The sequence below is a fragment of the Mirounga leonina genome, unplaced genomic scaffold (assembly GCF_011800145.1).
Source record: "Mirounga leonina isolate KUSES-001 unplaced genomic scaffold, KU_Mleo_1.0 Mir_173, whole genome shotgun sequence".
Taxonomy (NCBI): domain Eukaryota; kingdom Metazoa; phylum Chordata; class Mammalia; order Carnivora; family Phocidae; genus Mirounga; species Mirounga leonina.
This window is the reverse complement of record NW_023270447.1, coordinates 60,660,798-60,673,547: the sequence shown is the minus strand read 5'-3', so window position 1 is coordinate 60,673,547 and position 12,750 is coordinate 60,660,798. Positions and strand designations below refer to the sequence as shown.

Genomic DNA, 12,750 nt, shown 5'->3' with positions numbered 1-12,750 from the left:
TGCATGGACACGGAGAGAACACAGGACGTGTGGAAAACGTGGGCATGAGGGGGAAGTAAGACATCAGACAGACATGACCGCAGGGAGGATGTGAGATGGGCTGATATTGGAGACCAGGGGGAGGTGGGTCCCCAGGAGCATGTGGGACGGGGGAGACATGGGGAGGCCAGGGTTCATGTGGAGATCAAGGGTCATGGGGAGGATGTGGTGCACCAGGAGGACATGGGATTTAGGGGAACACAGGGCACAGGGGGCACGGGGAGGACCTAGCATGCTGGGAGGATCTTGGATGCCAGGAAGACCTGGCACATAAGGAAAACAAAGGGAAACTGAAGCTTGGGGGGTGAAGGGAGCCGTAGGGAGCAGAATTCAGCCCAGAAGGGAAAGGAGGAGGTTGGTGGGATGGCTCGCATTCTGGGGTCCACAGAGCAGGGAACACGGCTAGAGTGGATCTGACCCCAGAGCTACATACCCTGTTCCCATCTGAGCCCTGCCTTCCCACCCCCATCTCCCCAGGGCCCCCAGCCCCCCGACACCTCCGTGCCCAGGCCCTCTCAGACTCCGAGATTCAGCTGACATGGCAGCGCCCAGAGGCTTCAGCTGGGCCTATATCCAAGTACATCGTGGAGGTGCAGGTGGCTGGGGGCTCAGGAGACCCGCTGTGGATGGACGTGGACAGGCCCGAGGAGACAAGCACCATTGTCCGTGGCCTTAATGCTAGTACACGCTACCTCTTCCGTGTGCGGGCCAGTGTCCAGGGCCCCGGTGACTGGAGCAGCGTGGTGGAGGAGTCCACCCTGGGCAATGGTGAGAGAGCAGGGCCACGGGCGCTCCTGGCCCCGGGGTAGGTCTCCGGGCCCTCTCCCTCCACTCAGTCTCCAGCTTTGGAGCTAGGACATCCGAGGCTCTTCCCAACACGTCACACCAGTCCTGATCCTGGGCACCCTGGCCCTTCCCTGCTTCTGTCGTCCTGATGCTAGGAAAATCCTGTCACTCTAGTGAACCATCGGCCTTCGGCCGGACACCCCTCGTCCCTCCTGGTACTAGGATCTCTGACCTCTCCCTCCCCGTGATCCGCCCCCCTTCTTGTGTGCAGGGCTGCAGAGTGAGGGCCCGGTCCAAGAGGTCCAGGCAGCTGAGGAGGGCCTGGATCGGCAGCTGATCCTGGCCGTAGTGGGCTCCGTGTCTGCCACCTGTCTCAGCATCCTGGCTGCCCTCTTAACACTGGTGTGCATCCGCAGAAGCTGCCTGCGCCGCAGACGCACCTTCACTTACCAGTCAGGATCGGTCAGTCCGTGGGCCCCATGTCTAGATACGTCTGTCCGCTCACGCACAGTACCTGTGTCCCCTGAGTGTGTGCGTGTGCGTGCGTGTGCGTGTTTATGTCGCGGGTATAGGACCTCACTCAACGATGCTCAGGGGTGTAAAATATAATTTTCCTTATTTTTCTAGAACTGAATTCAGTTCATAAGTCAGTTTATGTTAGTGGTGAAATATTTAATATTCCCAGTTCAAAATAACCCCGTATGTCCATATTTCACCGTGGTAGATTCAGGATTCTCCCACTTCTCGCTGGAGGTACTATAAGCCTAGGTAGCATGGTGATAACACGGGGGGTGGGGGGGACAGTGGGACACCTGGGCCTCATACTGGCCCCTGTCCTGGCAGACCCTCCCGGACTTGGGAGCCAGCACACATTTGTGGCCGATGCCCTCAGCCTTTCTGTGGCGTCCGGCCTACAGGCCACTCCTACTGTGAGTTCCTCGTCCGGCCTCATCTCTGCAAAGGCCAGGGCCTCCTCTGGGAAACTTGAGAGCCGTGAGGTGCTCCCTGTACCCTACGGAGGGCAGCATGTTCTGTGGCCCTCACACCCTTTGTCGCAACCCCTGTCATGGCTGTTTCTACTCCAGAGTTGTGCTAGCCCGGGGTTCACCTGTCGCTACAGGGGGGAAGGAAGTGCCGCCTCCACTCTCCCTGGCCTTGCTGTAAACCTGTCTGAGCTCTCTGTAGTCGGTAGTCTGTGTGCCTCCAGCCACAGGCCCACGCTTGGGTGGGGGCGGGGCAGGCTCCTCTGCCAGCACCCAGCATCTGCTCCTCTTGTCCCCACCTCCCATCTCTCTCTCCCGCCTGCCCTACTGCCTCCTCTGAGATCTTCCCCAGAGCTGTCCCTGATGATCCAGACTCTGCCCTTAGCCCTCCGCACCGTGGCTTTTGACATTCACAGCCAAGCTTTGGCATTTCAAAGAAACAAAAACAACAAAAAACAAAACAAAAAACCCCTCTTCTCTCTCAAGGGCTGATCCTTATGACAGAAGGCCTAGTGTCCAAGGCTACTGTCTCTGCCACGCCTTAGTAAAAACTCCCTTCACAGATTCAGTTGGCTTCTTTGTTCCAGGCTGCTCGCTCTGAGGTCAGTACGCACAGAAAGCTGCCACCACTAAGGTGGGGGCAGGGCGCTACAAATGTTGAGGGAAGGAGGTGGGAAAGCAGCCTTGAACATCTACATAATCCTCCTATCTGCCCAGACGTCCCCTCCCTCGTGTGCCCGCACGAAGGTGTGCGTGTGTGCCACACAGGAGTGCACATATGCATCCACTGGTGGGCACCCCCGTGCGTGTCCCCGTGTGTCCCTGTGTTTGTGCCCCTCCCCGAGCACATGTGCGTGCATGCATCTGCGTACGGTGCCCTCCGCTGTGCGTGGTTCCTGTGAATCCGTGTGCCCCGTGTCCTGAGCCCCTCACCTAGGGAGCTGGGCGTCCGCTCAGTTAGGAAGCCCCACCCCCAGGTCTGTGTCAACCCTCTTCCAGTTCTCTTGTCAGCCGTGCCCTGGGCCCTGCCCAGCTGTTTCCCTTTCCTGCCATCCGCCCTGCCCAGGTGGCCCAGCTCCTACACGGTTGGGGGAAATGATGTTCCTCTTTGTGCTGGTCTTTCTGTCTTCAGCTCCTGGGTGGTTTTAGAGCTATAGATGGATGCCACCTGGGTAGACAGTCATCTCTGCTTCTACTGCTGTGGAGAAAACCCCTCCACTGACCCCCAGCAGCTTGGGGCTTCGCATGTGATAGGCGCTCAATAAACGTGTCCTAGCGCACGGCCCAAGGCTGCAATCCTCTCCACAGCACCCCTGATGACCAGAAAGCCTGCTTGTGAGATTGGCAAAGTAATAGGAAGCTTACCACTTCGCAGCACAGCTCATTCCAATTCTTTCCTGTTTGGAATGTTGGAGATACCCTCTTTCCATTGACTCGTGTCTTCATGGCTTCTAGCAGCCTTACCCACTCCTTGTTCTTCCAGAGCCTCCCATACCTGATCCCCGGCTGTGGCCTCGCCTCTCTCTTCTTGGACATCCGTCCACCCAGCGGCCCGCCACTGGCTTCATCTCCTGTGATTCTGTCTCAGTGTGTGTCCTCTGTCTGCATGTCTGTTCCTGGCTGACCACCAGAGTGCCCTCTGCGGGGGTCTCTGCCCATTTGTCTAACTATCCCTTGATGCCTATCTGGGCCTCTTGCTGGCCCCGTGTCTTGGTGCAGACCGCCTGCCCACTTGTCCCCTCCCATGAAGGGCGAAGAAACCATCCTGCAGTTCAGCTCAGGCACCTTGACGCTAACCCGGCGGCCGAAACCACAGCCCGAGCCCCTGAGTTACCCAGTGCTGGAGTGGGAAGACATCACCTTTGAGGACCTCATCGGGGAGGGGAACTTCGGCCAGGTCATCCGGGCCATGATCAAGAAGGACGGGCTCAAGATGAACGCGGCCATCAAGATGCTGAAAGGTCCCCCCAGGAGCAACCCCTGACCCCAGGCCCTCCCCCACCCCTCCCTTTTGTCCCACAGATCCCAGGCCCTACCTGGCTCCCTCCAGCACCTCACCGCAGCCCTCACTAGCCTTGCCTTTTCTCCAGGACTGTTTCTGACAAAAGTGTTACTGGATTCTTTACACAGAGTATGCCTCTGAAAATGACCATCGGGACTTTGCGGGGGAACTGGAAGTTCTGTGCAAATTGGGGCATCACCCCAATATCATCAACCTCTTGGGGGCTTGTGAGAACCGAGGTAAACCCCCAGCTCCTCACCTGGCCCTTCTTCCCAAGCCCAGTCGACAGCCATCCCCTCCTCACGGTAGCAGCTTACCGGGTCTTCAGGCTCCCTTCTCCGACCCATCGGGGGGCCTGCCTCCAGCCCGCTGTCCCCGCTCCTGCCCGCCCAGGTTACCTGTATATCGCCATTGAATACGCCCCCTACGGGAACCTGCTAGACTTTCTGCGGAAGAGCCGGGTCCTGGAGACGGACCCAGCTTTCGCCCGAGAACATGGCACGGCCTCGACCCTCAGCTCCCGGCAGCTGCTGCGCTTCGCCAGTGAGGCGGCCAACGGCATGCAGTACCTGAGCGAGAAGCAGGTGTGTGCGAGTGGGGGGAAGGCGTGTCGCCACGGGGCACACTGCCGCAGGCTCTCACTGGGTGTGCGGTCGGGCAAGACAGAGGACGACAAGACCCTGAGCCACCGGCCCGGGCGCGTGCAGGAGAGCACGGGACGAGAAGCAGGTCTGGGGGCAGGTGCTGCGTTTGAAGCATCTGGGGGGCATCGGAGTGGAGATGTTGAGTTGGCAGTTAGAGGTACCAGCCTAGAGCTCAGGAGAAAGGCCGAGGCCAGAGACAACAATCTGGGAGCCGTCACCCCACAAAATGGTGGAGAGTCTCATGGCAAGGCAGTGGACCCTGTGAGGGGGTGGATGGAGAGACCCACCAGGACAGGGTGGAGGGTGGGGCAGGGAGTGGCGGCCTGAGCCCACGTCTGAGGACACCCTGCTTGAATGGAAAGAAGGAGGGCACAGTAGCAGGAGGGGGACATGAGACTGAGCAAGGGCATTTTAAAGTTAGTGAAGTTTCGAGTGTCTTTGAAGCAGAGGAGTAGGGGCCAAGGCAGAGGGAGGGGTTGATGGAGAGAGGTTTCCTAGGAAGGTGGAGGGTCTTGTGGGAGGACTTGGGACTCAAGGGAAAGGTCACTTTGGGCAAGAGGAGGGCATCCCCCACTTTCATCAAGGAGGGGAGAGGAAAGGGGGAAGGGAACAAGTGAAGAGGGGAGGATGCAGTGTGGTCACCAGGGACAAGCCCACCCTTGTCCCAAAAAGAGGGACACTGCCTGAGCTTGGCCGTGGCCAGATCCCAAGAAAGAAGGGACAGCCAGCAGCGTGACTTCTGAGGCAGGAGTCGCTGATCCAGGATAAGGCCTGGTTGGCTGGGAAGAAGGGTAAGGGGCTGTTATAGAGACGGATGGTGCCCACAAAGACCAGCTGTGAGGTCAGATCCCTCACGGGCCCAGGAATCCTGGGCTTGCTCATCCCCAGTCTTTCCTGACTTCTGACCATGCCTACAGTTCATCCACAGGGACCTGGCTGCCCGCAATGTGCTGGTCGGAGAGAACCTGGCCTCCAAGATTGCTGACTTTGGCCTCTCTCGGGGGGAGGAGGTTTATGTGAAGAAGACGATGGTAAGTCTCAGTCTCCCCACTCAGGTTCAGTGCCTGCTCTGCCCCCCAGGACCCCTGACAAGGCCCCTCCTCCTCACCCAACCCCTCAAACCCACTCTCTCCCAGGGGCGTCTCCCTGTGCGCTGGATGGCCATTGAGTCTCTGAACTACAGTGTCTATACCACCAAGAGTGATGTGTGAGTGTGGGGCTCAGAAGGGGCAGGAGGGATTGGTCCCCCAAGGATGCATACAGACATAACTAGACACATCTTAGGCCCGTGTTAGGTGTATAAGCATGACGTGGGCATTCCCAGGGTATGTTCCAGACATGACACAGGTATGATACAAGTGTGTCTTGGGTAGATCTTGGCTATGCCCAGCATCTTAGTGGGAAGGTGGGGGGGCTAGCTGGAAGGAGGCGTTGTCTTGGAAGGTGTTTCAGTGATAGGATTGGAGTAGGGGACTTTAGAGTAGTGCTCATCTAACACTGGGAGATACACTGGAGAGGTTCGGGAATGTGGGGGGATAATGCCTGGGTGGATGGAGAGACCACTCAAGGAATGTTCTCACCTTCGTCTCTGAAGGGCGGGGTCATCCCCACCTGAGAATGTAACCAGAGCATAACCGCCAAGGTCCGCTCTTTATGCTCCTCACCCCCAGATGACCATATCGGCCCCCCTTCTCCTCTTTCCAGGGAACCCGGCCTGCTTTGCCCATTGGCCCCCCTTCTCCTCTTTCCAGGGAACCCGGCCTGCTTTGCCCATTGGCCCCTGGCCCTTTGGCCTGGCTTGCCTTGTTCACTGTCCACCACAGTGACTGCCCTTCTGACCACCACTCAGCTACTTCCTGCTTCTGCCCCCAAAACCCCTAGATGCCCTCCCCCCACTAGAACTTCCATCCTGGTCTCACCTGCATAGAGGTTGCTATGCAGGTGAGAGGCAGTTAAGGGCAAGGGCTCTGGAGTTGAATTGTGAGGGCTTGAGTCCAGTTCCACCACTGACGAGCTGTGTGACCTTGGGCAAGCTAGCTCAGTAGTCAGTACTTCTCCAGTACCTCAGTGTCTCCATCTGTAGAATGGGCATAACAATAGCACCTATATCATAAGGCTGGTGCGAGGGTTGAACGCATGAACATATATGTTAGATGATCAGTGTGAGGCCCAGAGTGCGTGATTAAAATGTTAGCTGTGCTATGTTGAGCCTGGGAGCGGCTATGAAGGAATTTCAGTGGAGCAGAGACAGCGGCCGGCCAAGGCGGACACCTGCAGTGTAGACCCACGCGGGGGGCCGGGAGGGGCTGCGCCCCGGGGCAGGTAGACACTAAACTGCTGGCCCCAGGGCCTAGACGGGAACTAAGTACATCCTTCTCGTTTCAGTTGGTCCTTTGGGGTCCTCCTCTGGGAGATCGTGAGCCTTGGTGAGTTCCAGAGCCCCAGACCCCGGCCCTCTCCTTACCCCCCACCCCCCACCCCACCCCCCGTTCTCTGGGCTGAGAGAGCTCCGTCCCCTCCTGCAGGGGGCACGCCTTACTGTGGCATGACCTGTGCTGAGCTCTATGAGAAGCTGCCTCAGGGCTACCGCATGGAACAGCCTCGTAACTGTGACGATGAAGTGTGAGTGTCCTCAGCCTGGAGCCCCGGACCCCCTCAGCCCAGTTAGCCCCGACCCCTCTTCTCAGCAATGCCCCATCCGCAGGTACGAGCTGATGCGTCAGTGCTGGCGGGACCGTCCATACGAGCGACCCCCCTTTGCCCAGATTGCGCTGCAGCTGGGCCGGATGCTGGAAGCCAGGAAGGTGAGGAGACTGGGGGTGACGGGGACTAGGGCTCAGCAGGCTCCGGGGGTGCTCTCTCAGAGAGCAGAGAGCAGCACCTCCATGTCCTTATCCCCACCACTAGCTGCCGGGACAGCTGGGCCTCAGGATGCCACCCCCCGCTTTCCAGCTCTCCATGGGTTGGACACTAGGGCCTCCTAACTCTTCCAAGGCCCTGGCAGCCAATCCCTCCCCCAGGTCCCAGGTCCCAGACTCCTTACCTGTCTTCCTCTGCTGGGGCCATCAGCCCACTCTCATCTGGAGCCTTTCTCCTCACCGGGCACAGAGCCAGAGTGACAGTGCACGAATGGCCAGCTAACCAAATGGATGGATGGGTGAATGAATGATATAGTAAGTGAATGAATGAGTAGAATTAGTGGATGGGTGATATAATAAGCATATGAATAAACAAATAACTGAATCTAATAACCACGTGAATAAATGAATTATCAGGTAAATATAAAGGAAGAAATATATCAGAATGAGCAAATGCAAAAAGAGTTCTTTGTATGAATTAATGACTGAGTAGCTGTAGGAATTAATAAACTGTCATAAGAATGAAGGAATGGGGCGCCTGGGTGGCTCAGTTGGTTAAGGACTGCCTTCAGCTCAGGTCATGATCCTGGAGTCCCAGGATCGAGTCCCACATCGGGCTCCCTGCTCAGCAGGGGGTCTGCTTCTCTCTCTGACCCTCCTCTCTCTCATGCTCTCTCTCTCTCAATAAAATAAAATAAAATAAAAAATCTTTTAAAAAAAAATCCCATTAAAAAAAAAATGAAGGAATGATCAGGAGGCCTGGCTGGCCCAGTTGGTGGAGGGTGTGACTCTTGATCTCGGGGTGATGAGTTTGAGCCCACGTTGGGTGTGGAGACTACTTAAATATAAACCCTTTCAACAAACAAACAAGAATGAATGAATGATCAAATAACCACATAAATGGATAAATGATCAAAAATAGCTTTATGAATAGATGGATAAATGAATGAATGCATGAATAGATTCATTTGATGGGTACATAAAAAAAACCCAAGATGAATGGATAAAGATGTGGTATATACAGTTGACCCTTGAACAATGGATGGGTTAAGGGCACCGATCCCCTAGGTAGTCAAAAACCTGCATATAACTTTTGACTCCCCCCAAACTTAATTACTAATAGCTTACTGTTGATTAGAAGCCATACCACTAACATAAACAGTCAACTAACACATATTTTGTGTATGTATTATATACTGTGTTCTTACACCAAAATAAACTAGAGAAAAGAAAATGTTAGTAGGAAGATCATAAGGAAGAGAAAATACATTTACCCCCACTGTACAGTGTTTATTGAAAAAAATCTGGTGTAAGGAGACCCATACAGTTCAAATCCATGTTGTTCAGCGTCAGTTGTGTGTACAATGGAATATTACTCAGCCAACAAAAAGAATGAAATCTTGGGGCGCCTGGGTGGCTCAGTCATTAAGCATCTGCCTTCGGCTCAGGTCATGATCCCAGGGTCCTGGGATCGAGCCCCACGTCGGGCTCCCTGCTCCTCGGGAAGCCTGCTTCTCCCTCTCCCACTCCCCCAGCTTGTGTTCCCTCTCTCGCTGTCTCTCTCTGTGTCAAATAAATAAATAAAATCTTAAAAAAAAAAAAAAGAATGAAATCTTGCCATTCACAGCAACATGATTGGATCTAGAGGGCACTATGCTAAGAAATATGTCAGAGAAAGACAAATACCATTTGATCTCACTTATATGTGGAATCTAAAAAACAAAACAAAGAATAAACAAAAAACAGAGGCTCATAAATCCAGAGAACAAACTAGTGGTTGCCAAGCCTCCACACTTGGGCAAAATCGGTGAAGACTAAGAGGTACAAGAGGTACAAACTTCCAGTTACGCAGTAAGTCAGTCCCAGGGATGAAAGCACAGCATAAGGAATATAGTCACCAATACTGTGCTAACTTTGAGTGGTGACAGATGGTGATTGTCAAATCGCTCTGTTGTACACCTGAAACTAACATAATATTATATGTCAGCTACAGTTCAATGAAAAATCTTTTAAAAGAAGAGAAAAAACCCTCCTGTTTAACAGTGTGTCGACGGGCTCTCACCTGAACCCCCAACCGTGGTCTCTTCTGGCTGCAGAGGGCCGCCTTTGGCCATGGGGCCATCTTGGGTCTAAATCAGTGTCTCTTCAAGTCGCGCTACCACATTGGAAGCCAGGCAGCTCCAGCCAGAGGGGGGCCCCCCCCCCCCCCCCCCCCCGGCCCGCACTAAAGCCTGTTCTGTCCCGCAGGCCTATGTGAACATGTCGCTGTTTGAGAACTTCACTTACGCGGGCATCGACGCCACAGCTGAGGAGGCCTGAGCTGCTGTCAAGTCAGAACCGGGCTCTGCTGGCCAGAGCCAACTCCACTCTCCCGCCTGTGACTTCGGATCCTTGCAGCCTCTGACCTGAGCTGCCTCGAGGAATTTTTTTTTTTCTAACTTAAGAAAAGAGGGGATCCGGGGCACCTGGGTGGCTCCTTCGGTTGAGCTTCCAACTCTTGGTTTTGGCTCAGGTCGTGATCTCAGGGTCGTGGGATGGAGCCCCACATTGGGCTCCGTGCAGAGTCTGCTTTTCCCTCTCCCTCTGCTCCTTCTCTCTCTCTCTCTCTCTCTCAGATAAATAAATAAAATCTTAAAAAAATAAAAGAGGGGACCCAGGGGTGGGGTGGGCTTAGGGGACTCGGGTCCTCATCCTTTGCAGCTATTCCCATGCCTTCGGCAGCTACTCTTACAGTGACTCTTCACGTTTCTCCTTCTAGTTCAGCTGCTGCACATTTGTACCCTCTTCTGCGACTCCCCACACTCAAGCCCTCCTCAGCTCCCCCGCCCAAGCCAGCCCCCACACCACTAACATTCCCCTTTTGGCTACTCCGCACTCCCGGCTTTATTATCTGAAAAAAAATAAATGCTATGAGAAGCTCCATCCAATGTCTTCCTTTCACTGCTGGCCAATCCCAAGGAAAAGTTGAACCAAAGAGAAACTGGACTTTCCAAGAAAAGAAACGCTGTCCCCAGGGACACAGTCGTAAGCCCCCAGCCCGCTGTTGGGGTTGGCTCTCCGTGCCGGGGGATGTTCTGGAAGACCTATTTTACACAGACACCACCACCCACCTCTCTGTTCTATGAGAAGTCCAGTTTCCCCTGGCCTCCTCCCTGCTCTCCAGCGCCCGTCACCAGCAGCTCTCCCTACGTCTCTTGGTAACTGCCAGTCTAGGCGTCGGCTCTGTCCAAACAGTCCGGGCCGGGATCAGCACTAGCTCAGTCTCAGCTCACTGACGCCTCAGCATCAGACCAATTCTGGCCTGTCCTGAGCTCTCACTTCTTCTTAGGTCTCTAGGTGGCCTTCCCTGGCTTGGTACCCACCTTACTGGCCGGCCTGCGGGCCCCCAAGGAGGAAGGCAGAGGTCACTTCCGACTTCAGCCAGCTACGGCAGGATTCCTTCGCCTTCCTCAGGATCTATCTACGAGTGTGCTGGGAGGGGCTCTGGTCCTGAAAGCTAGTCCTGCCTCACTGCCTCAGGCTGTGTGGCTGTCCTCAGATTTCTCTCCCACCGGTCCTTCAGAAACAAAGTTTGTCTTGCTTCACACATTTCTTCAGTGAATCAGATGAAATCAAAGAAGGTATAACACAGCACGGTTTTGTAATAACACGGATTCTGGAATCACATAGACCCATGTCCAAGTTCCTGCTAAATCACTTACGGTCTGTGTGACCTTGGTCAAGTCACTTAAACTGTCTGAGCTTCAGTTTTCTCCTCTGCAAAATGGGGTTAGTAATAGCTGCCTCACTGTTGTCAGCACTAAGTGAGATCACACGGGCATGGGCCGCATTGGGCCCGGTACCTAGTGCGTGCTCAGTGTCAGCTGATCGTATATACAAATGCAAGGAGTTTGGAATGGGTGGTGATTAGCACAATCTGTATTCTAAAAAGACTTGAATGGTTGGAGTGGGGGGCTGAATTTAAGAAGAAACAAAACTGGAGTAATTGGGAGGCTATGCAGGACAGGGGAGGTAGGATTTGCTAGAATGAAATTTCAGATCCACTGCGGGGATATTTTGAGGTCCAGGATGTGGAGACTAAAAAGTTGTCTTTGCCGGGGGAGAGGAAGGCACCTGGGTGGCTCAGTCGATTAGGCGTCCAGCTCTTGGTTTTGGCTTAGGTCATGATCTCAGGGTCGTGAGATCAAGCCCCAGGCCGGGCTCCACACTCAGCACAGAGTCTGTTTGTCCCTCTCCCTCTGCTCCTCCCCCTGCTCTCTCTCTCTTTCTCAAGTAAATAAATAAAATCTTTAAAAAACAAAACAAAAACATACCATTAGTTAAAAAAAAAAGCATACTTTGGAATAAATTTAACAGAGTGCAAAACTCATACCCTGAAGACTATAAAACATCACTGAAAGAAATTAAAGCAGGACTAAATAAATGGAAAAGCCTCTCATGTTCATGACTTGGAAAACTTCATATTATTAAGATGATAATACTTCCCCAATTGATCCACAGACTCAATGAAATCCTTATCAGAATCTCGTCCAGCTTCTTAGTAGAAATTGACAAGTCAGTTCTAAAATCCATATAGGGGCACCTGGGGGGCTCAGTTAAGCATCTGCCTTCGACTCAGGTCATGATCCCGGGGTCCTGGGATCGAGTCCTACATCAGGCTCCTTGCTCCGCCTTTCTTTCTGAGGGCCTCTGTCTTCCTCCCTCACTCTCTGTCTCTCATGAACAAATAAATAAATAAATCTTTAAAAAATAAAATCCATAAAGAATTGCAAGGGACCCAGAATAGCCAAAACAATCTTGAAAAAGAATAACAAAGTTGCAGGACTCACACTTCTGAATTTCAAAATTAACTACAAAGCAACAAATACCAAATAAATGAATAGAATCAACAGTCCAGAAATAAACCCATGTGTCCAAGGTCAACTGATTTTTAACAAAGACACCAGGACCATTCAATGGGGAAAGAATGATCTTCAACAAATGATGCTGGAACAAATTAATAGCCACATGCAAAAGAATGAAGTTGGACTTCTACCCAAACACTATGTACAGAATTAACTCAATATGGATCAAAGGCCTAAATGTAAGAGCCAAAACTATAAAACCCTTAAAAGAAAACATAGAAGTAAATCTTCATGACCTCAGATTTGGTAATGGACTCTGTGGACAACAAAAGTACAAGTAACAAAATAAAAAATTGATAAATTAGACATCATCAGAGTAGAAACTTGTACATCCAAAGACGCTATCAAGAAGGTGAAAAGACAAACTACAGAATGGGGAAAATGTTTGCAAATCATGTATCTGATCAGGGACTTGTGTCTAGAATATATTAAGAAGACTTACAACTCAATAATAAAGAGATAACCCAATTTTTAAACGAGCAAAGGATTCGAATAGCTCATTCTCCAAAGAAGATCTACAAATAGCCAATAGGC

At 52.9% G+C, this 12,750-nt stretch overlaps 1 protein-coding gene across 2 annotated transcripts in view; it reads left to right on the top strand.

Moving 5' to 3' along the window:
- The window catches only part of TIE1 (tyrosine kinase with immunoglobulin like and EGF like domains 1), a 19,721-nt gene extending 9,916 nt beyond the window's left edge, over positions 1 to 9,805 (top strand). Inside the window, exons 12-22 of one of the 2 annotated variants that reach the window (XM_035018814.1) lie at positions 517 to 807; positions 1,097 to 1,287; positions 3,559 to 3,769; positions 3,939 to 4,049; positions 4,204 to 4,394; positions 5,372 to 5,485; positions 5,591 to 5,661; positions 6,840 to 6,880; positions 6,980 to 7,076; positions 7,159 to 7,258; positions 9,560 to 9,805. In XM_035018814.1, the coding sequence (XP_034874705.1) occupies positions 517 to 807; positions 1,097 to 1,287; positions 3,559 to 3,769; positions 3,939 to 4,049; positions 4,204 to 4,394; positions 5,372 to 5,485; positions 5,591 to 5,661; positions 6,840 to 6,880; positions 6,980 to 7,076; positions 7,159 to 7,258; positions 9,560 to 9,631 (1,490 nt within the window). In that variant the 3' untranslated portion in view covers positions 9,632 to 9,805. Of the gene's footprint in view, positions 1 to 515; positions 808 to 1,096; positions 1,288 to 3,558; positions 3,770 to 3,938; positions 4,050 to 4,203; positions 4,395 to 5,371; positions 5,486 to 5,590; positions 5,662 to 6,839; positions 6,881 to 6,979; positions 7,077 to 7,158; positions 7,259 to 9,559 lie in introns of both variants that reach the window. The other variant, XM_035018813.1, reaches the window with a different exon arrangement.
- Positions 9,806 to 12,750: the final 2,945 nt, after the last annotated feature.